At 42.2% G+C, this 22845-nt stretch overlaps 9 protein-coding genes across 9 annotated transcripts; 4 read left to right on the plus strand and 5 right to left on the minus strand.

The window, feature by feature from the left end:
- The first annotated feature begins 467 nt into the window (after positions 1–467).
- On the plus strand, positions 468–1330 carry LOC133845947 (uncharacterized). Its single transcript, XM_062280626.1, is given in 3 exon segments — positions 468–633; positions 635–695; positions 754–1330. Coding segments are annotated over 3 exon segments (687 nt in total). The 5' UTR covers positions 468–528; the 3' UTR covers positions 1275–1330.
- LOC133845886 (uncharacterized) lies at positions 1292–11505 on the minus strand. Its single transcript, XM_062280522.1, is given in 8 exon segments — positions 1292–1712; positions 1714–1785; positions 1840–2111; positions 2169–3358; positions 3415–3578; positions 3651–4457; positions 4515–4780; positions 10720–11505. Coding segments are annotated over 8 exon segments (3816 nt in total). The 5' UTR covers positions 11429–11505; the 3' UTR covers positions 1292–1376.
- LOC133845904 (ubiquinone biosynthesis monooxygenase COQ6, mitochondrial) lies at positions 5078–7062 on the plus strand. The gene has a single exon (XM_062280563.1). The coding sequence runs from the start codon at positions 5182–5184 to the stop codon at positions 6583–6585; it is 1404 nt and encodes a 467-aa protein (XP_062136547.1). The 5' UTR covers positions 5078–5181; the 3' UTR covers positions 6586–7062.
- On the minus strand, positions 6881–9203 carry LOC133845901 (glycosyltransferase 25 family member). The gene is made up of 2 exons (XM_062280549.1): positions 8798–9203; positions 6881–8744 (listed from the first exon to the last, which is right to left on the minus strand). The coding sequence occupies exons 1-2, from the start codon at positions 8980–8982 to the stop codon at positions 7088–7090; spliced, it is 1842 nt and encodes a 613-aa protein (XP_062136533.1). The 5' UTR covers positions 8983–9203; the 3' UTR covers positions 6881–7087.
- On the minus strand, positions 9475–10469 carry LOC133845933 (cytochrome c oxidase assembly protein COX11, mitochondrial). The gene has a single exon (XM_062280598.1). It carries the CDS (start codon positions 10303–10305, stop codon positions 9538–9540), a length of 768 nt encoding a protein of 255 aa, XP_062136582.1. The 5' UTR covers positions 10306–10469; the 3' UTR covers positions 9475–9537.
- Positions 11506–11605: 100 nt separating the features above from the next.
- On the plus strand, positions 11606–14159 carry LOC133845895 (vacuolar protein sorting-associated protein 52 homolog). The gene is made up of 6 exons (XM_062280534.1): positions 11606–12554; positions 12609–12824; positions 12884–13039; positions 13115–13233; positions 13292–13412; positions 13470–14159. Exons 1-6 carry the CDS (start codon positions 11820–11822, stop codon positions 14097–14099), a joined length of 1977 nt encoding a protein of 658 aa, XP_062136518.1. The 5' UTR covers positions 11606–11819; the 3' UTR covers positions 14100–14159.
- Positions 14096–15617, minus strand: LOC133845956 (thioredoxin domain-containing protein 17). The gene is made up of 3 exons (XM_062280637.1): positions 15279–15617; positions 15104–15185; positions 14096–14378 (listed from the first exon to the last, which is right to left on the minus strand). The coding sequence occupies exons 1-3, from the start codon at positions 15427–15429 to the stop codon at positions 14225–14227; spliced, it is 387 nt and encodes a 128-aa protein (XP_062136621.1). The 5' UTR covers positions 15430–15617; the 3' UTR covers positions 14096–14224.
- Positions 15618–15859: 242 nt separating this feature from the next.
- Positions 15860–17073, plus strand: LOC133845941 (mitochondrial import inner membrane translocase subunit Tim21). The gene is made up of 3 exons (XM_062280611.1): positions 15860–16099; positions 16158–16576; positions 16798–17073. The coding sequence occupies exons 1-3, from the start codon at positions 15967–15969 to the stop codon at positions 16963–16965; spliced, it is 720 nt and encodes a 239-aa protein (XP_062136595.1). The 5' UTR covers positions 15860–15966; the 3' UTR covers positions 16966–17073.
- Positions 16323–18280, minus strand: LOC133845925 (transmembrane protein 231). The gene has a single exon (XM_062280586.1). It carries the CDS (start codon positions 18123–18125, stop codon positions 17142–17144), a length of 984 nt encoding a protein of 327 aa, XP_062136570.1. The 5' UTR covers positions 18126–18280; the 3' UTR covers positions 16323–17141.
- Between the last annotated feature and the right edge of the window lie 4565 nt (positions 18281–22845).

Consider the following 22845-nt stretch of genomic DNA (forward strand, 5'->3'; position numbering starts at 1 on the left):
CGGAAACAACAACAATATCATGCCATGCCATATTATGTACACATATTACATACATATTCGAGTTTATATAGAGCAAGAATGTAGCAACAACTAAATAATTTGTTAAAACGTGAATATTACCACTTGTTAAACGAAAGGTACTTAACAAATTTTATCTTTATTACAAGTACAACATATAACAAATTGTAATTACTTTATCTAAGCTTTAATAGATTAAATAGTGCTACAAAACATTTATTATATATTGATCAAAGGCACAAATAAAAAAAAAAACAAAACGATTTAAATGTCTTTTTAACGAGCATCTCTCAACACTTCCGTAACGGTTATTGAAAAGTCATTACGCGAAAATTTATGCTGGTTTTACTAATTGAAGAGACAACCGGAAATTTGGCAGGCGATGTTTTCCGTTTTCACTTTGTCAACGGCCTATTGTATCCTGTTACCTGTCACCTATCACTTTGTCATTTGACGTAAAAATATTATCATCATCACAAAGTAATCGGAACTGTCAAACAACTTGTAATTATGTCGCATTCAACATCCTTTAATAATAGCTTCAAGAAACCCGTAAAGCGACAGGTTAAGCCGCAGAATCCCAAAGGATGTTGCTGCAAGCGTTCGCAATGCATTAAAAAACTACTGCGATTGCTATCAATCGATGACCACCTGCTCTATCTATTGCAAGTGCATTGGTAAGACTTCCAGTTGAAGCTTTATCTCCCATGGCTATGCTTACATTTTCGTCTCCAGGCTGTCGCAACACGGAGGAACGCGTTGCAACGGAAACGCCACCCAAGAAATCGGCACAAACTGTGAAACGGGAACGTGCTGTGTCCCTTAGTGCTAAAGCAGCTGCGGCTGCGGTTGCGGTGAAGGAAGGCGCCAACATCCACCTGAAGCCAGCACCTGGCTCAGTGACTTACACCGTACAGCAGCAGCAACAGAGAATTGTTGTGCCGCAAATGCCTGCGACTGCTGCCATTCAATTGTCAGAGGTGGACTTGGATAACATCATTACGCTGCCGCCGCCGAATATCAGTGTGCAGACAAAGAAATCCCAGGCTGTGCAGCCTTCAATCAATTCAATGTCAGCACCGCCAAGAGATGTCAATGTCCTGAATCCACCCATCAATGCGGCACTCCTCGATTGCGTGGTGATCCAAGCCTTAGAAGCTGAAGACTTTGGTTTCAATGAACTGCATGTGGGACAATTAGTGTGCCACGAATTTTCACGCAATCTCCAAACTATTTTAAAGGTCTTTAAGACTTAATAATCTACTAATAATAAACTATCTCTAATTGAATTTGTGTAAATCAGTCTATATTCAGATACATTGTAAACGGATGTATCTCAAAACATAGATGCCTTATAATTAGTCATGATGTTGGAAAATAAGCTCCGTTGCCAATACATCGAAGTCGCCGCCAGGTTGCACGTCACCCACTGTGGTGTTTGTTAATGTATGACGATCTAGCGGCATTTCAGAGTCACTATCTCCATCACTATTCTCCGTATCCGACTGCCCATCATCGTCGTCCATCTCAAGGGTGCGGCTATCGTTAAGGCGGCGGCGTTTAGCCTTCGGTTTACCGCTGGTCTTGGACTGTTTATACTTCTGCCAGAACTTTGCTGGTTGGGCAAAATCCGTGTAGTTGGAGAAACGCATAGTCATGGCCCGGCAGAATTTATCAAATTCAAAACGCTGCTCCCGAATTCATCACTTCGTTCAGATTATTGTGCGTCTCGGGCACATAACGTAGACAGCGCTCCAGTTGCTTCAACTGAATAAAAAAGGATTAGAAGCGAGCTTAAAGAAATTATATACAATAACGTACCGGTTCTTCGCCATTATCACGAGCACGTCCGCGTCCACGGCCTTTTGCTGGCCCCGTAGCCGCTGCACTTGTCGTTGGCAGCTGCTCCACAGGAGATGGTAATGGCTCCTCTTCAATAGTTGCCTCCTCACTGCCGCCTTCAGCTTGGGCGCCGCCCTGTTGTTGTCCCTTCGCCTTGGTGCACGAACAAATGCGACGCATTATGAACAACATGTCGATAACAACATCCAAGGCACCCGGCGATTTGATAAATTCTGCGTCTTTTGTTTTCTCTGATAAAATAATGATTAAAGCAACTAAATTTAGTCTCTGCGCTGTTTCTCGCTTACCAGCCAATAGCTTAAGCTGTCCAAAGTACAACAGCAAAGTATTCTCATCCAGTGAGGCAATGATATGATTGTAAATGAGTCGTCTGCTTTTCGCTCTTTCAGCACCTTTCAGACGCGACTGAAAGCTGGAATCGAGTCGTGTTGAGCCTTTTAGGAAAGTTTGATCATTGAAATCAAAGGGACACTCCTTAATGCAGTGATGGAACAACATCTTGTCATACAGCTTCTTATAGCGTATGAAAAATGCATCCGCCTCACGTGCTACCTCAGCACTCTCATCAACCAGGCCGGCCAACAGTGAGATGAGTATGGGACCTTTCAGTTTGATGTTTCCTGCCAGTATCACATCCTTAACACATCTGTAGGTGCGCACACGGGTTGTGGCAAACTTTGAATAGAGCTTGACGAGTATGCACTTCATGTTGCTCTCCAGAATCGATGGATATTTCTTGCCCAAATCGTTCATGCCAATCAGTGTGCTATTTATCAATTGCGGCCGATCGTTTTTACTCAATATTTGGCCATAAATCGCAGACAATCGATGCGCCAGGCTGTGATCACGCAGGGAGAGGCGACCAGCGATGACAACCATCCAGTTGAGATTGCGTTCATTATCCGTATCGAAGCTGGACTCTTTCAGCTTTAAGCACAACTGCAGATATTTGACAACGAACTTGCTAATTTGATTGTCTACACGCTGTTGTTCTGACTTTGAAATGAGTTCTGTATAAGTGCCAAGCAGTGATGCCATGGCTATGTGCTCCTCCTGAAAATGATTCATTGATTTCCGTATGGCTTCAGTGACATCATCCAGTAGCTGCACTTGCCAATTCTCCGCCAGATTGCTGTCCTGTGGCGCCTGACTGTGCGACAAGCGATCGATATGATTGAGCACATGCACTGCTGGCGTTACCAAAGCCAACCAGATGCTACCAGATCTCAAAGCGGACAGCAGACGTGTGAAGAGTCTGTTGAGCGCGGACTTGGAAAAGTTACGCAGGCAATAAATAATCAGTTCGAGTGCAAGCAACTGATTCGACTTCATGTTGTACGACGACAAGCTATTAAAGGTGGTAATAAGTGCATCCAAGTTGTTGGTAATACGACTGGAAATAAACACAAGCAGTGCCCAAGCCTCGGTGGCCATTGAAGTGGGCAAATACGATATGATTGTATTCACCAGTTGCGGACTGCAAGTAAAATTAATTAGTCGATAATTTGGACAGCGCATAATTTTATTACTCACGTCACGAAGTTTTCGGTCTGCAGCAGCAATGTCAGTCGTTCTTGCAAATAATTGCGTGGCTGAACGGCCAACAAGGTGGCTAGAATGCGCCAGGGCAAGCGATTCTTTGGCTCATTAATGTACTCCAACGGTTTTATGTTCAGTAACACAATGCGATTGAAGCTCTGTACAAAAAAATTAGGAAATTATTAAAAGAATTAGCATGACTTCAGGTCATGGCTTCAACTTTAACTCACCTGCATGGCTAGCTTTTGGAGTGCCATATCCTCATCGCTAAGTAAGCAGGGCCAGAGGCGACAATAGAGACCAATGAGTATGGTGCAATTGCAATAGGACTGCAACATGGTGTCTAGACTCTCCAGCGCTGCCTTCCGCACCGAGGACAGAGAGTCCACGGCAAAGCAAGCAAACTCACGTTCAAAATTCGTGTCATAGATGATGCGTTGATTCGTCAACGCCAGACGCTCCAACAGCGCAATGCCGGAGCATCGAGCCAAACCGTTGTTAGAGTCCACGAAACGTTCGTAGATGATTTGTGGTGTTTGCTTGACCAGCGGCTCCAATTCCTCGAATCCTTCAAAGCTGTAGGCATAATGCACCACAGGTGGTTTCTCCATGCTTAGCTGCCTAGCGCGAGGGTTTGAATTACTACTCTCATCGCTGTACTGCACAAAACTAAGGCATTCGTTAAGTATGCGCGTTGTGGTGGGTGAACCCTGCTTCAATGATAAATTGAGCACCTGGCTGGCTTTTCTGCGCACCGTAAACGTTCTATCATCGAGGCTTTTGATGGTCTCGGCTATCAAAGTCACTTCTCTAGGCTTTGTGGACACATCATGTCGAAAGATGCTCCACTCCACATGCGTCTCCTGCTGCAGTATGCGTTCGATTAGCTCCAGCGTACGTATTTGTATGCTCACAGCATCGTCTGCTTTAATTGATTCCTTTAAAATGTCTGAGCAGGATTGATTGCATTTGGCATATAGCGCTGCATCATATTTGGCTGCATAGCCAATGGCAACTTTCTCATCAACAGCTTTCCACTATAAAATAATAAATGCTTATCTCAAATGATTATAAATTTATTAAAATTCACTTACCTCTCGTATGGGATTCGTAATCACACACTCAATGTATTTACTCAGGACTTTGGCTATTATGTCGGGATACTTTTCCAACAGCATTATAAACCAATCGGAAATGTGACCAATGCTTTGAGCTCCACCGGATTTTGAATTTTCCGGAAAACTATGCATGTGAAAACTTTGGGACATGATTAACATCAGCGTCTCCAGCACATCGCCGTTATGTTCGTTGGCAATTTCGTCGAAGATTTCAAAGCATCGCTGATGCATCTGAGTGGCGCCTGCAAAACAAATAAAATTACTTTTCAAAATTTGTAACGGAAATTGGCATTGATAGACGCGACCGTTCTTAACGCACAACTGTAGAAAAAATGTGTTTCATGTGCCGATCCCGGTCACATTTATTATAATTTTAGTATAAATATATTTATTGTAATTATAAATTATTGTAGACCACGACCACATTTAAAAAAAAAGAATCAGTAAGTTGTAGACTTTAAAACTGTAGCGTACAATCGATAACACGCAACTAAACGATATGCAGCAAGAGCTGTTACGATATTTGCCAGCAATCACGATAAGTTTGCCGTCTCTAACGAACTTCTTACGAACGATAACAAAGTATTTGCAATATTACCAGTTTTTATTGTGAAATTTCGAAACATTTAAAAAAATTCGACACATGTTGCTAATGCTGCGGCCGAAAGGAGGCTCTGTGGCAGCCACACAAGTGCGCAGCCTTGTCAAGCGCCTGCTAGCCACAGAAACAGCATCCACGCCGGCAGAGGAGTACTATGATATCATTATTGGCGGCGGCGGCATGGTGGGCACAACGCTCGCTGCTACATTGAGCAAGAACCGCACGCTGGCGGACAAGAAAGTACTCCTCCTAGAAGCTGCACCTGAATTCAAAGGTTTCAATGCCAGCGCTCCCTTCCACAATCGTGTCTCAGCCATCAGTCAAAGCTCCATTGAACTGTTCAAGTCGATAGATTGTTGGACACACATAGAGAAAGCCCGCTGCAAGCCGGTCAAGCAGATGCAGGTGTGGGATGCCAACAGCGATGCCTTGATTCATTTCCAACACGATAACTTTGCCAGCGATGTGGCCTGCATTATTGAGAACAATCTGATTATAGATGCGGCTTACGCTCGCATTCGTGCCGCGGCTCCCAACTACAAAGTGTTGAACAAGGCGCGCATACAATGCGTTAGTCTACCGGGCAAATCTGGAGAGCACAATACACGTGTCCAGCTACAGGATGGACGCAGCTTCTCGTGTGATTTGCTCATTGGCGCTGATGGCGCCAACTCTGTGGTGCGGAAACAAATGGGCGTCGATGTCTTGGCGTTTAACTACGATCGCATGAGTCTGGTGGCGAATGTGGACCTGAACATCGAGGAGGGCTGCGACAATTCGGTGGCCTGGCAACGCTTTCTGCCCTCTGGTCCGGTTGCGCTGTTACCGCTGAGCGAGAAGCAAAGCTCGCTGGTTTGGAGCACAACAGTGCCGCATGCGCGTCAATTGCTCGCCATGCAGCCGTCGGAGTTTGTGGATGCCTTGAATGAGGCGTTTTGCCGTCAATATCCACGTCTGGAGGTGGCCGATAAAGCACTGCAAGCGTTGAATGCCTTCTTTGGTCATCAGGGATCGCAGCATCAGCGACAGTATCCGCCGCGTGTTAGCGGCGTCCAGGAACGCACAAGAGCAACCTTCCCATTGGGTTTCCTGCATGCCTCGTCGTATGTGTGCAACGGCGCCGCCTTGGTGGGTGATGCCGCTCATCGCATTCATCCGCTGGCTGGTCAAGGCGTCAACTTGGGCTTTGGTGATGTGCGTGAGCTGGTGGACACTTTGGCCGCTGGCGCTTATGCTGGTTTCAAGCTGGGCGACTCCCAACATCTCATTAAATACGAACGCAAGAGTCTGGCCAGGAATGTGCCCATCATGATTGGAGTTCATGGACTGCATTCGCTGTACAGCACGCAGTTGAGTCCTGTGGTTTTTTTGCGCAGTCTGGGACTGCAGTTGACTGAGAATCTGCCGCCCATCAAGAAGTTGTTTATGAAGAGCGCCATGGGTTAAAGAAGCTGACTTTTTTGTTAGGGGTGCATAGCACTTAAGTGATTACAGTTTTATAGTTGTTAAAATATTCAATAAAATAAAAGGTGTACAGCAGTATTAAATTGCTTTGTAATTGGGGGAAAACTTAGTAAAATTAGTTCTTTATCAGGAATATGAAATAAAAAGAATGTTGTGAAGCAGTCAAAAATTATCATTAACAGAAAAAAAGTTAACTTAAGATCTTGGTTAAATTGTATATTCATTTGAACGTTAACTAATTAAACAATCTTCAATTAAAATTAGAATATCCAGTATCTTACTTTTAATTGTTCGTCAAGTAGTTTGATTAGTTTAATAAGTTTGATTTTTGGTGGTCATTGGAGATTTCTGTTTGTCTTAACACTAAATTGTTACAAGGCACATTTTGGCAGCGAGTTTTACGCTTACACTTAGTCTAATAAATTTGGCATTATATGGAAAATTGCTTGCACATACATATATATGTCTATTAAAAAGGGAGTGATTAGAGCTCCTGATGGATTTTGCCAGCGTTCAACTGAGGCAATGCAGCATTCACATGGCTGCTCTCGCCAAGCATTGGCTCATTAGCAAAGATTTGCTGACGATCGCTCTTCGGTTGCGGCTCATCGGCATCCGCCGCTGTTGTCTCCACTTGCTTCGAATCTTCCGTATCCGAAATATAGCCCGATTCACCCGTATAGTGAGTGGGATAAAGCAGCAAAGGAGCAGCGCTGAATGCAATCAGATCACGAGGCTCAAAGGCTGCGCTCCAATCTTTTTGTGGATGCCGATCAAACATGATGGGCAAGAACTCATCCACCGGTATGAGTTTTTCCAGTGGCTTGGCAGCCAACAGCTTCTCGGCACCCTGCAGCGTAATCACATAGGCCAATGTCCAATAGGAGTAGCCAACGTGCACCAGATTATCGGTGCCCTCCACCCACGGTTCATTCTCATCCTTCAAGCGCTTACGTCCCAAGTAGATGAGATCGTACGGCGTTTGCTCCGCCTGCTCGAGTACACGCAGCACATTCGATCTAAAGTACGGCTCGAAGCGTATGTCATCCTCGAGTATGAGCACTTGCTTCAGCTGACGCTGCACAATCTGCTGCCAAATGCGGTAGTGACTGAGAAAACAACCAATTTCACCCATTGTCATGGGGCGATGATGATACGGATCCTCGTAGCCGGGCAGAAAACTAATGCCCATCTGTTGTACACGCTGTGCATCCAATTCCTTGCCATCCACTGCAGCAAAGTGCTGCACATCGAGACCAATTTCATCGAATAAACGCTCCATTTTTTCACGTCGCTCTGGGCGCCGGAGCAAATTGATCATGAAAATCTCATCAAAATTGAGTTTCGATTTCGCTGGCAATTCCACAAGCCGTTCAAAGTATTTGAGTAGCGGCGGCACAGCGCCCAAATCATGGACCATATTGGCACGCAAGTTTATCACCTGCTGCAGATCGTGTTCCAGCGAATCTGTGGTCTCCAGCGGTTGCATTAAATAGCCAAAGGCGATTTCATTGGACACACGCAACGGGACGCCAGAACTATTCGCTGAGATGGCAAACACTATGATGTCATCGACGGGTCCATTATAAACCGGCTGCTGTTCGGACTCTTGCTGCATTTGCTGCAGTTTCTCGCGATCAAAGGTGAGATAACGTGCTCCAGCATAGTTCATATCGATGAGCACAGCTGTGTGGACCACTGGCACCTCATAGACACCAACTTTGCGACTGTGATAGATCTCCTTGTACTCATCGGTGCGCTGATAGTAATAATCCTCCGTCATGCCACACCAGAAATTCGAGTAGAGTCCCTCCGAGTGCAGCATGGGCGCCACAATCGGCAACTGGAGACGAGTAAGTGCTGTGAGTGCCTGTGGCGATGTTAAAAGCACATCGGCGTCCAAAAAGAATATATAATCGGCCCAAATATCGCGTGCATATTGCAACGCTTGCTCTTTCAGTGCAATCACATGCTTGAAACGCGACACCGGCCAATCATAAATGGAGGTTTCATTCTCATAACTCGACGTGGCATCGTCATCATCGAAGCCGTAGTTGATGCTGTGATAAAGATCGCCAGACTTGCGAAGCCATTGCTGCAACAATTGGCTGCTATCATCGCTGCTGTGATCACAGCGCAACCTGATAATTCTTTTATTAGAGCGACATCTCAATCTATCAGTTTTGTTGCTTACCAAATGGCTATGCGTTTCTTAGGATAATCCAGTTTCTGCACATAACTGAGGAATAGCGGTAATATGTGCGCCTTGTTGCGCACAAGTAATGTTAACAGCACTGTTGGCTTCTCGTACTCAAAATCCTCGGCTAAACCGGCGGCCAAGGCGCAAGTTGCCAGCAATCCAAGCACTAGTAAACGCATTTCCACGTCATGCCATAAAGCACATCACACAGTTCAGTTCAAATAGGTCGCACGCACTATCGACGGAAGCGGCGGCGGCGGCTGCTGGACAATTGTTTATAGTGAGCGTCTTCGGATCTTCAATTCTATTTATAAACTCTGGTCGCGTACAATGAACGACAACCCATATGTTTTTAATCAGCTCCTGACTGGCGATAACTTATCGCCTTTAAAGTGTAACAGCTGTTTGTGTTGCAGCTATCGATTGCGGCAATTGCAATCGCTTCCAGTTGTCAATTGTCCTCAAACTGGCATGCAGTTGTTATGACTCTAAAACTGCAGTTGCAGTTATCGATTGCATCGGCAATTGCAATCGCATTAAATTCTCACTATCAGTTGAGAATTTAAATTGGAGTGATTTGAGTAAGCGCTCATAATTGTCAAGTGCTTGTAAACTGTATTGAAACTAACTCAAATTATTTGATGAGTACATCCCTTGGCCCTTTAACAATCAATTCCTTCGTAACTTCAAAGTCAACAGTTTTATTTAAATTATTATATACAAACAAGCGCATTTTATGCCACTTGCTTGGCAGTATGCGGTTTAACATAGCTGGGGAAATTTAGCTGCAAGCCCTCCTTGGCCTCAAAGAACGTGTAGGACAGTGTGATGGTGTCACAAAACTCTAGCGCCGGATCCTGCGTTATTTCGGGATCAATGTAGAAGAAAACAGGCATATCAACTTCTTCGTGCGGATTCAGCATTTGCTCCTCGAAGCAGAAACATTGGATTTTGTTGAAATACGCGCCAGCCTCAAATGGTATCACATTGTATGTGCTAATGCCTATGACAGGCTTATCAGTTGGATTCCGAGCCGTGTAAAAGGCCAGAGCTGTCTCGCCTGGAGCCACTTTAATCTCATACTGTTGTGGCTTAAAGTTCCAACGCATCGAAGACCCAATGTCGGCATTAAAGCGTATTTTAAGCACACGATTCGTCACCTTTTGCATGTGCTCCACTTTCTCGGCATCGTGACCTTGCGACGTAGTGCCTCCATAGCTGTAAGCCTGGCAGAAGATACTATACAAAGGCACCGCAGCGTAGCTAAGACCCACAATTAGCACTCCGCCAGCTGTTATGTAGTAAAGCGTTGACTTTGTTCGCAATTTACGTGCTGCTTCAGCATCGCTGCCTCCTCGTCCTCTTCCAGCGCCTTGTGTTGCTTTTAGGCGGCATGGTTGCAGCTGTAGTCGCTGTTGTTGTGGTTTGACAGGACAACCATATTTCGTGCCCCGCAGAAGTTGTTGGCACTGCACGCGCAGTGAGCCAAATGTGCGCAGCATTGATAGCTACAGTTTAACGCTATTTTTTAGTTAAATTTATGGTTGTTTTAATTAAACACACAACTGTTTGTATAACTTTAGCAGCTGTTTGGGCCAGTGTGTCCACATATGTGACAGCAAAGCTTTCACCGGCTACCACCAGCCAGCCAGTGTGCACACATAGTGGCGATAATTTACTAGAGATGTGCGTGATATGCGAAGTTATAAGAGATGCGCCCTTTTAGTGATATTTGATTTTGAATTTATTTCCCCATTAGTAAATTAATAAAACGAAATTTTTAAACTAAATGCAATAAAAAATATTGTGTGCTATTCAAATGCTAGAACGCTCAACTACTAGATACTCTTCATAAGTAGCGGAGAATATAAGAACTTACAAGCTAAGCACGTGCGTGGTATAACGCTATTACTTACATGAGTTTGTATAACCCTTGCGAAAACTGTTATACACCAGTTGCAGCAAACATTTTATGATATCGTCACGCGGTTTCCTGTGATCTTTGAAGTGCACATAACGAAATACCAGTTTTAGATCATCGCAGATGGATAAAAATAGTATGCTCATGGTGCTTGACCGCACATCTGTGGAAGCTTGCTGCTCCAGCAATCGAAAAACCTTCAGGCAATGCTCAATGACACCCTCATCGAAGACGCCATAACTTTTGGCGCCAGGAATAGTCAACGTTAGCAGATATGTGCTAACCGCATTGAGCGCCAGTTGAATATTGATATGAGTATTTAAAGGCGCAATGGCAGCATTTAGCGTGTGTTGTGGTAAAGTCGCCAAACTGGCAAGAGCATAAATATAAGTCAAATAGTCGCTCGGTGAAATGTTCACAATCTCTGACCAATTGTCATAGGTAATGTCGTAGCCCGATTGATTCTCAATATCACTACATCTGATCGCACGAATGCAATTGGACAATTCCCGCAGCGCTTGCAATTGATCATCTTGATCTTGTGGATGTTGCCTGCACATTGGCAGAACCCAAAATTCTCTAGCTTTGCGTTGTGTCTCCTCGTCACTCTCATACTCGCTAAGAAAATCTTCCACCTGCGTCCACTTAATGTTTGTTGCGAATCGCAACTTTATATCACTGAATATTCGATTAAACTCCGACATTTTTGCTTATTTTTAATAGAATTCCGCACACCATTCATGATTCGCCACTTGTTTACATGTTTTTGTTTTGTTGATAGTGTGACCGTACATTAGTACTATAAAAATACCATTTTTGCCATTACTCGTTATCTATTGAAATCGAGCAATCGATAGCGACAACTTGCGATTGTGCTGAAAAGTTCCAACAGCTGTTTGCGGTCTTGGCAAATATATTTTTATTTACAAAAAAAATAATATTTTGCTGGGAGACACAAAATAGCCAGACAGCTGTCAATAATATAAGGCCAACAGTGTTTTAATGACGTCAGTCATTTAAAGTGCGGGAAAAGCATAGAAGTCGTGTCAAACAACAGCAGTGAAAAAGCTGCACCCAAAAAAACATTGGTCAGCAATGGACGCTCTAAAAGAAGCGTCGTTGGACAATGACGAAGTCCGTGAGATTCTGAAAAACACAACAGATCTCCGCCAATATTCGCGTCAAATCGAAAAGGAGTTCAAGGATGTGGAAAACAAGTCTATTGAAGATTACATAGCCGAATCCCAGAACATTGCCAATCTACACAATCAGATCAATGACTGCGATGATGTCTTGGAGCGGATGGAGAACATGTTAATGAGTTTTCAGAGTGTGCTCAACAACATTAGCACTGAGATAACACAACTGCAACGCAAATCGGTGTCCATGTCATTGCAATTGACGAATCGACAGTCCGTTAAAGCCCAACTCTCGCAATTCATTGAGGACATGGCTGTCTCTGAGGAGATGATCAACATCATTATGGATACAGCGGTAACAGAGCGTGAATTCAGCACTCAACTGAATGTGCTAAATCACAAGCTATCGCTGGTGAAGGAGCTCAGCTTTAAGGAGTCCAAATCGACGAATGACGTCAGCGATGTGCTGCATAAATTGCGCTTGAAAGCCATGTCCAAGATACGCAGCTACCTCTTGGAACAGATCTACAAGTTTCGCAAGCCAATGACAAACTACCAGATTCCACAGAATGCCATGTTAAAGCACAAGTTCTTTTTCGAATTCATACTGTCCAATGAGCGGCATGTTGCTCAGGAAATCTGCAGCGAATACATCGATACAATGAGCAAGATCTACTATAGTTACTTTAAGGTGAGCAACAGAGTTATTTACACAGTTTACACCACTAATTCCCTTTATTTATAGAGCTACTCAACACGCCTGACTAGTCTCAAGTTTGAAGAATCTTGCACCAAGGATGATTTGATGGGCATCGAGGACAATGCCTCGAAAGGTCTGTTTGCCAAGACGACAAGTCTCAAGCACAAGAGCACCATCTTTACCATTGGCAAACGTGGGGATATTCTCAACCAGCAGCTGGAGGCGCCCATAATAGTGCCCCATGCGCAGCTCAAGAATCGCGTAAGCTTTGGAGTTCCCTTTTCTAGCTGTCCAATCATTAATTCTTTTTCCTTTTGCAGTATACAGTTGAGGCCCTATTTCGGTCGGAGCAATATGCGCTTGTGGACAACGCTTGTCGAGAGTATCTCTTTGTCACCGAATTCTTTATGGTGCGCAGCACCCAAGCACAGGATTTGTTCAATCAAATCATGGGCAAAACATTGACTCTGATGATTGTAAGTTCACCTATATTGCAGGTTAAGCTAATCCTAGTATTATATATAAACGCTAATTGTTATTTTACTTTGCAGAAAAACCTGGAGACTTCCATACACGATTGTTACGATACCATAGCCATGTTTCTGTGCATCCATTTGATCTTTCGCTATCAGCTCATGTGCCACAAGCGTTGTGTGCCTGCATTGGATAAGTAAGTTGCGCTTTCAGATAGTTATTTGTTGCAGCTATAACATTATCTACTTTATCAGATATTGGGACTCTTTGCAAGCGGTTATTTGGCCACGTTTGGAGCATGTCTTTCGTCTTAATATACAAAGCATTCACGACTGCGATCCCACCAAGTTCAATAAGGAAATGGGTCCGCATTATGTATGTATTGATCTACTCCATTAATTTATAATATGTTAAACCCTTACACCCTCTCAGATAACACGTCGTTATGCCGAGTTTAGCGCTGCCATTGTGGGCATCTCAGAGCACTTTCCCAACGAGCTTGTCAGCCGCCTGCTACTGGAGCTACAAAACGAAGTGGAGTGCTTTATACTGCGTATGGCAGCCATATTTGCGACACGCAAAGATCAGCTCATCTATCTCATTAATAACTATGATCTCGTGCTGGGCGTGCTCATGGAGCATACGCGTGACAACTCCAAAGAGGCCGAGGCTTTCCGTGAGCAGTTGAACGCACGCAGCGCCGAATATGTCGAGGAGATACTTGCTCCACACTTTGGTGGCATCATACAGTTTGTCAAGGAATGCGAACAGTATTTTGAGAAGGATCAACCGGAGGAGTTGCGTAAACAGGAGCGTCGCAGTCTTGGACTGGTGGCCAGCTTCTCGGCGAATTGGAAGAAATCGTTGGAGGAGCTTAATCGTGAAGTGCTCTTATCCTTTCCATCGCTGTTGACGGGTTCGCAGCTGTTGCAATTGGCGTTGGCCAGTTTGGTGCAATATTATCATCGTTTTCACAAGCTGCTAACGCCTAATGCGCGAGCACAGTTGACGAATATCCATGTGGTTATGGTCGAAATTAAAAAGTACAAGAGTAACTATTAAGGCGTCATTCAAAAGTTGTTTTTACTGTGCATTCCGAAATAAAATATTTGTAAATGTGAACTGCAGAAACGTTTACACATGGGACTGAAATTACTCTTTTAAACTGACTATAAGTAACTTTGTTCTTAATCCTCATCCTCGAACAACATTTCGACCAGATCCTTGTTAGAGCAGCGCTCGCCATCCAGACGTTGTGGCTGCTTCCAGCGCAGCAACGTTGGCAAGAACACCAAGTGGGTGTTGACATCCTTGCGGAATGGGCAATTCAAGTCTTTCCAGCTAAAAGTACATAAAAATATTTAATCAGCATTATCGCATCACATTTTTAAAAGTCGTGGGGGCAGATAAACGCTACAATAAACGAGTAAATTCTATAGTCAAGAGTGCTCGACTTTTAAATACCTCTTAAAATATAGTTCAAAAAATATATATAACATAATAGCGAGGTTGTTAATAAACCAAATTAGAAATGACATTAAAAAAAAAGCTTATTAAAGTAAGCTACTGGAACGCTATAATTTTAAAAAGTCTGCTCGATAGTAAAATAAACGTGACCGATATATAAACTTGAAGTGCTTCTGATCTTTAGCAGTATTGTCGACTCTAGCTCTAATATTATCTGAGATCCTGATGTTGTTAGGGGACGGATAAATTTAATGTTGAGAAATGACATTTTGGTTTTATAGGAAATGACATTGGGTGAAGGTGATAAACATGGCCAACCAATGACCTGCACAACTTTTTATCAATAATGATTAGAAACATATCTTCTTCAAAGATAATAACATTTACCATTTTGTACTGTCTGGTAAATATTAAATTTTCGATCGACACTAAATGATAATGCCCCATTCGTTGCGGGTGGCGGGTACAGCCATGAAAACGATCAGCTATCGGCTTTGCTTACGTTTTATCATGAATGTTCTGGGCGTGCTTGAAGTGCACACACACAGACTCACAAATATACATATATGTATGGTTGTTGATTTCATCACAATACTTACTAAGCGCGCTCTCCAACATCCACATGCACAAAGTGAGAATTCTCAGGAGCCTTCTTCAGGGCATCGTGTATCACGGGCTCAGCTGCGAAACAAACGAATAAAAAAAAACCGATTTGCGGTTTATGGCAAATGGTAATTGAATGCTTTTTGCGGTTGATAATACACTTCTATTTACCCTTGACACAGTAGGGGCACCAGCTTACGCCAGCTTCATCCTTGCCACCGCTGAACAAGACATGCACTGGATTCTTGCCATCTGTGGTCTCCAATTCCTCCATTTTCTTGGCGAACTCATCCCAGCCCTTAACATTGTGTGTGACTACCATGATTTTGGATTCTTTTAACTTGTTGACACCGCCGGCGAACGTTCGCTTGGCGACTTGATTAATTAGCGTTAGTAGTGACGTGATTGCGCACTTTTTAGTAACTGGCGTAAAGATTACGCACTCGATTCTCTTTATATAGTATGCTTGACAAAAATTTGTTGTGTTGTTGTGACACAAAACTTGCCGACTACGTTGACACCCTGTGTCGAAGTGTGACCAAAAAAAGTACTAGATATACCAAAATACATAGACGCCTGATAATTGCTTCCATCATCGTATAAATTATGAAATATATAAAAATAGCTATTTATTAATAAAACATTATTTGAAATTATCAATGAACTACAAGTTAAATTTTAAAATATTTTTATCCTTGGGTTCACACTGCTTGCATTCGCTGAACGATAGCTCGCTTATGTAAAATATCGTTTTGCTGTGCCATCGCCAGTGTCATCAAATCAGCTGTTTACGTTTCTATTTTATTTGTTTGTCACTTACGTGCAGTTAATTTATCAATTTTTTGATTGATTTTAAGACATGTCCCAATCAATATTACTGCGCAGTTTTCTGCTGCACAGGCGAACGGTGTTGCAGCCAACAATGGCACGCCTGAAATGCCTGGCAGCGTTGCATTCCAGTGCCCATTTAACACAACAAGCTTCTTCCAGCGGTGCGTAACACAAAATGTTTTTTTTTTAATTGTTAAATGTTACTATTTTCTTTTTTAGGCGCTTCGGGTGGCGGCAGAGCTCTGCAAGAGTCTCGCGGTAACAGCAATGTGTCCACAGATGTGCGTCCCATTGGCGAGAAGATCAAAGAGAACACAAAGACAGCCAGTTATACGGCCATAATTTTAGCCGGTCTAGGCGTTACGGGCATTATGTTTTATGCCATTTTCCGTGAGCTCTTCTCCAAGGAAAGTTCCTGCAACATTTATGCCACTGCGCTGAAACGTGTCGTCGACGATCCGCGTGTGCAGGATTCACTGGGTGCTCCGATCAAAGGATTCGGAGAGACGTCGCGCCGTGGACGTCGTCAGCATGTGGCACACAACAGCTTCGATCGTAACGGTGTACCACACATGCGTATGCAATTCTATGTCCAGGGACTACGCAATAAGGCCACCGTGCAACTGGAGTCGCGACGGGTGCGTTTCAAGAATCCCAGTTTTCAGACAGAATTTTAAATTTTGATCAAGCTAGGAGAGATACTAAAGTAATGCTGTAATTAATAGCGACCATTTGAATATATGTTCTTCATTGATTTCAATAAGATTAAGCATCTTTTAGAATCTCTCTTAGTTTGACCAGTATCCATTGCTAACTTCTGCATATTCTATATAAATCTTTTGTTTTCTTGTTTTTGCAGAACTCGACGGGCAAACAGGAGTTTCGCTATTTGTTTGTGCAATTGGATCATTACCCACGCACCACCATTGTGCTGGAAGATAACCGAGCCTACGATCCCACACCAGAGCCTTCAACTGCGTCAGCTTTCGGCAATCTAGCGCTCATGTCGAATAGTCGCGACAAGTAGAGAAAGAAGTCTTCCGCTTTCTACTCCCCATACTGAACCTGGCTTACAAGTTTTTAAATTCATTGTATAATTGTTATTTAATTTAAACATTGACTGAAATAATGACAAGCGTCTTCTCCATTCCTTCATTCGCCAATGGAGAAGTTGTCCATCTCCAGTATGGCGCCCGACTGATGTCAGTAGAGTTTCTTCCAGGGTATAATCTCCCAGGAGCGTATGATATGACGACCGAATAGAAAATCCTTCAGTTTGTTCATAATGTAGAAGGAGATGCCGAAAAATGAGGCGAAATACAACCAGAATTGTCCCAAACGCTCCCAAATGCTCAAGTGATAACGCGCAGGCACTTGCAGCACATCCACCTCCAGTTCGATGATTAAACCGGGCTCGAGACGTGGCGCCGTTGGCTTGAAGTACGTCTCTTGCACCACCAGCTGAAAGTAGGCAGGATTGGCCTTGACCTGGCCGAGCAACGATTCCATTTTGTATTGCGCAATGTTCGCATGACTTGAATTGCTGTCCAGCTGCACCTGACGAAAGTGCGTCTGAATGTTGCGGCCCGGAAAGGGACAGGTGAACTCCACGTATTGCTTCAGCTTCAGTTCACCCTTGAGCAGGATGTGTCCGTTTTGCATCCGTGCTGATTGCGGCAATTGCAATTGATGGGCAAGCACAGCTGGCGGAGTTAAGACACACTTGTGTCGCAGTTGAGCCTCGAAGAAGAGCAGCAGATCAAACTTAGTCAGGTCGGTGGGCAGCTCACTCAGTTCCAGACGAAAGTGTAGACGATCTGTGACCGTATCACGATCCAGATCTTGTGTCCAATACTTACTCGCCTCACAGTTGCCCGAGTAGTTTTGTGTGCGCGCATTAAAGTTGCCAAAGCTGCTGCAGGCCACAAAGCCAGGCGAGGAAGATGCCTCATTTGTGGTTGCCAGGTTGGCCACAAAGACGTATTGATATTTGAACTGCACGTTGGGCTGTTCGTAGAGCACACGTGACTCCGAGATGCCCGAGTAGGGGCTGAGCAGGGAGACCAAAAGAACCGGCAGCATGACCGACAAGGCGATGAAGACGACAACCAACAGTGATGCCAGCGAGCATAGCGAATTCTTGTACACTATAGCCGTATTTGTGGTATGCAGCGGTATAAATTTCATAATATATATTTATTTTCCACAATTTTTCGCTGTCAGTGCAAAAAGGCTTTAACCTGTCACTGTGTTTATGCTTTGATTAATTCAAATGGTTGCCGGGCAACGATAGTTGGTAGCTGGCGCCATCTGTTGGTTGTAGCAACCAGCTTTTGCGGTGATACATTTTCGTTATTCGTTAAGTGCGCAGCAATTTTCGTTAAGCAATAGTAATTAAATGTCGTTAAATTCAAACACTGCGAGTTTAAACGCTTTAATAGTAGATACGAAAAAAAAAATAAAAAAATTGTATGCTCATAAATTGTTGACGTTAAATTGTGCGCCTATCACTTCGCTGTTGGCAATTTAAGCGTGATTTTCGGTGCTTTGCTTTCAACACTCTCTTTTTAAACGGTAAGCGCATTAAATTTAAAGCTCCAACTTCCGATTTTTATGCGTTGCACATTAAAGCTGTGTGCGAAAACCCCCCAAAAATGTATGGTGAAAAAAACCAGTTGCTTGCTCTTAATTAAGCGCAAAATTTTTGTTGCGATTTTGCAAGCTCACTTTTCACTTTACGTTGTGGGCTGCTGCGTCTCTCATATATCGATATCCTATAATTATGTGCAATCAATACTTTTCCTGTATCGGCTTATGTTTATGCTCGTATTGTGAAACGGAACGCAACGGATGTTGCATTGACTGCGGAGGATCAATTGGAACAGAAATGCGTTGGGCAGTTGCTAATAAAGCAATCGATTCTTATAAAGGCGGATGCATTGAGTACGCTTCTTTTTTCGCAGCTGCGATTGATTTCAGCGCAATTCTTTCTCTCTGCTCACTGTAATTGGTTCGCTAACGATCAGTTAGTTATAATAAAGTAGTTCATTAAATGATTAATTCATTTATTAAGTTTTGAATTTAATGTTAATTATGAGCTACTTGAAGTTTTCTTAGGGTTCTGTTTTTTTCATTGAGTTTATTATTAATTTTAGTGATTTCTCTTAGGAATTCATTTTTAATGAAAAATTTCTGTATACGACCGCTTAAAAAGGAATTTCATAATTGTCTTAACTGCACTATATTTTTTTATTTTAATGAGTTACTTTAAAGTAAGAATTTTCCTTTATTTTTGTCATTAAATTTTATGTTTTAAACGTCTGTCTCTAATTTTTTTGTAGCTGGTTTGATTTTATTGCTTTTGGATTCATTAAGCGATCGCATGAGTTTGAAATTAGTTTCTTTGATATAAATTGTCATTTACGTTTATATTCTTTTCTTGAAGGATTATGAATTTGTCATTCAATTGTCAAGTTTGATTCTTTTGTGTTTATTGTATGTTTATTTTAGTGATTTCTTTTACAGGTGCCTCGAATTGTCACCCGCGTGACTTGTCACAGTTTTGCCACAGTTGATGGAACATTTCGGTGTTTTGTGATATGTGAGGTTCCCCTTCAGACTTTTATGGTACAATGATGGACATGTCCGTGTCAAAACTAAGAAAAAGCAGTTAAGAAATATGATGAATAAATAAATGAAACCGCAGTTTGACAGTTACAACATTTTTGTATGAGCCACTTTGACAGTTAGACAAGGACGGGGAGCGCGAGTGTGCATAAAAATTTGTTTGATTGATTCAATGCTGTATCACACTCCCCACTCGCCACTCTCCACTCTCCGCTCTCCACTTCCCACTCTTTACTCCCCATTCACGCTTTAGAAATACACACAGAAAATCAATACATTGCTCTGGGATTTTTGTTGTTACGTCTCTTTCGCTTTACAATTGCTTTCCGCACGAGTTTTTATCTGTGGCGCTCTTGCCACGCCATTTAAAAATGCCAAAAAAAACGTGGCGAAGAAGAAGAGGTGAGGGAGGGCACAGACAAGATGGCGAGCACACACACCTACATACACACACACACACAGACAAACAGCAGCCATTTGAAATGCAGAGCACGATGTCAGTACAACGCCAGCAGTGTGCCCATATATCCTTTTTCAACAAAAATTTCAGCTTTCACTCGCTACGCGCACGTGACTCGCTTGCCGCAAAGGAGCTGTTGAAGTGGCAAATTTGCACAAGGGTGTGCACAAGGGGAAAGAGAGAGAAGGCGAGAGAGACAGTCAGGCAGAGAGAGCTTCGAGGGGGGAGGCACAGGTGTGTAGCAGCAGTTCAGTAGCAGTTTATTAGGCGCACCAAATTAACATAGCACTACTAATGACGACTTTCCAACCCCCAGCATCGGGTTTCTAGAGTAGCTCAGAATTCCTTTCGTTTTTTATTGTTTTTTTTCTTCTAAAATTACAACGCCTGCGCGAATTTATTTGATTTTTTGCCATATTTTTGACGTTGTTAGCTGGATGCTGGAAATAAAAACGGGGAAATAAATATTTGGACATCATCGTTCATTGTTTTGCACTTTTACTTAGTTGCGCGCAAGGGGCGAATCCCCGAGGAAATCAAAGAGAAAACATAGTATGAATAGCCGTTAGTTGATGTTGCGCTTTAATATTTATATAAAGTTCATGTCTGAGCTTCCTTTAGATAATATTCTATGTACTTGCATGTATGAAAATATTCCCCTTGCAATACTCAAGCGCTAAAGTGTTATACACTCGTACACATACCAAATGAATGGGGTGGCCTTGGATTGGATTTAAGTGGGTGAGGGTGGAGAGTACACACATTTCTCTATATACGTATGTATGTATGTATGTAGTGCTCAGTGTGCACTATATTTGACAATCAGGCCGCAAGCATATGTTACCCGATAATTTGCCGAAAGTTTTAATGAAAGACATGGGACTCATTTCTCGTACTGTCTCCACTATATAAGTGTGTATCTGTGTGTGTGTGTGTGTTTGTGTGTGTGCAGCTTCCATCTTTCTCTCTCTCTATCTATCTCTTTTTATCTCCATTGCTGTGTATGTGTGTTAGCTTTTGTCGCCATTTTGTGTCTCTGCTTTGTGCTCGTGTTGAAGTCATTTTTGATGAGCTCGAAAAAAGTTATTGCTTTCTCTCTGTGTGTGTGTGTGTGTGCGGGTGTGTGAATGTGCTTGTGTGGAGGGTTGCTTTTATATAATTTTCATATTTCATTTCATAAATGCCAATTGCTTGAGCTGCCGCTGGCAACTGTATTCACACCATATCTGTTGAAAGTTTATTATAATGTCCATGCAAACGTTTCCTTTCTTCCATTGAAAGCATTATAATTATAATGTTAGCATATTGGGTTAACGCCAAGATCTTTGAATGCTAAACAAAAGATATTTCTACTAATCACCTTTATCTTTCCTCCTTATAAATTTTAATTTATTCACTTGATGTCAAAATTGTAATGCGTTTAATTATGAAATTTATAATTTGTAATGCTTTTAAGTTTTCGCAGACCTTTTTAAAAACCATTTCAATAATGAGTTTCTAAGTAGTTATTAGAAAGATCAGGTATTTATTTTATTTAATTTAGGTTGTTATATTTCCTACGTGCATTTTAAAATTTAAACTTTATATTAAAGAAATGTGTATCTTAGAAAATATCATTGTGCTGCTGGAGAATTGTTGTTTTATTAATAAAGTTAATTATTATATTGTATAAAATTATTATTTTTTAGCATATTGCAATGTATATTACGAAAATTTAAATAATATAAAAGTTGAAACTGAAGAAACCCAAAATTGTGGACATCTACAGAATATAAAAGATGACAACTAACCTTATGAGAAATCTTTGAAGTTGGCAACGTATTTGGAAAAAATACCGAGTAAAAATCGGAAGAGAGAATATAGAGGAACAACAAAAAACAAATGCTGAAAGCGTCATTTCGTCCCACAGGTCTCTGCTCAGACGACAACGACAACGACAACTGTCCAGATCTGGGTGGCAAGGGGAGACCAGAAATGTCATGAAAAAATAATCGTAAAAAAAAATATTGTTTGCTGGTGTTGTTGCATTTCTCTCATCCGTTTTTCCATTTGTTTCGCTTTTGATAATAAGCGCAAAACTTTGACAGTTTGTTATCCGCATTTTGTGTTATTTACATTTCGCTTTTTCGCTTTTTCGCGCCTCCCTCAGCGCACACCTGTTAAAGTTTGAGAGTGACAGCTCGACACATCCGCGTCCACTTTGCTTTCTAAACGACTCACCTGGGAGCCAAGCCAATGCAGCAGCTTCCACTCAGTTCGTTTCAATAAAAAAAAACGGTGGAGAAAACACGAATTGCTGCAGGGTATCTTCCATTCGGTTAACATGTGCATGTAATTTGCGGTTTTTCTTTTTTAATATTTCACACCACCTTCAATTTCTTTTGTTAATACTTTTCTCGCCTTTTAACCAAATACCGGAACACATTTGAGTTCCTTAATTGTAACCAAATGTTCAATTTGGATATTACATTTTTTGTGTAGGCTGCAATTAAATTTTTTACACGATATTCTCATAATCATTTAGGTTAAATATCGCATGCATGCGGTTTCCGAAAGGATGCCATGGCATGGAATGTTTTTTTTTAGAGTGGGGTAAAAACATTTAATAAGGTGTTGCTGCCTCAATTTGTGGCAATAATGTCCAAAATATTTGAAAGTGCTGCGATGCATGTAAGTGTAGCGTGAAGATGGAAAAATGGAGCGGGAAAATTCAATTGAATATGAGCTGCAAGAAAAATATTTATACTAAAATTTATAAAAATTAAAAATATATGATTTCAAATAGTGCAAGTTATTTAAGAAAAGCCATAATAAATATTT

The sequence above is a fragment of the Drosophila sulfurigaster genome, chromosome 2L, assembly GCF_023558435.1.
Source record: "Drosophila sulfurigaster albostrigata strain 15112-1811.04 chromosome 2L, ASM2355843v2, whole genome shotgun sequence".
Lineage (NCBI taxonomy): Eukaryota > Metazoa > Arthropoda > Insecta > Diptera > Drosophilidae > Drosophila > Drosophila sulfurigaster.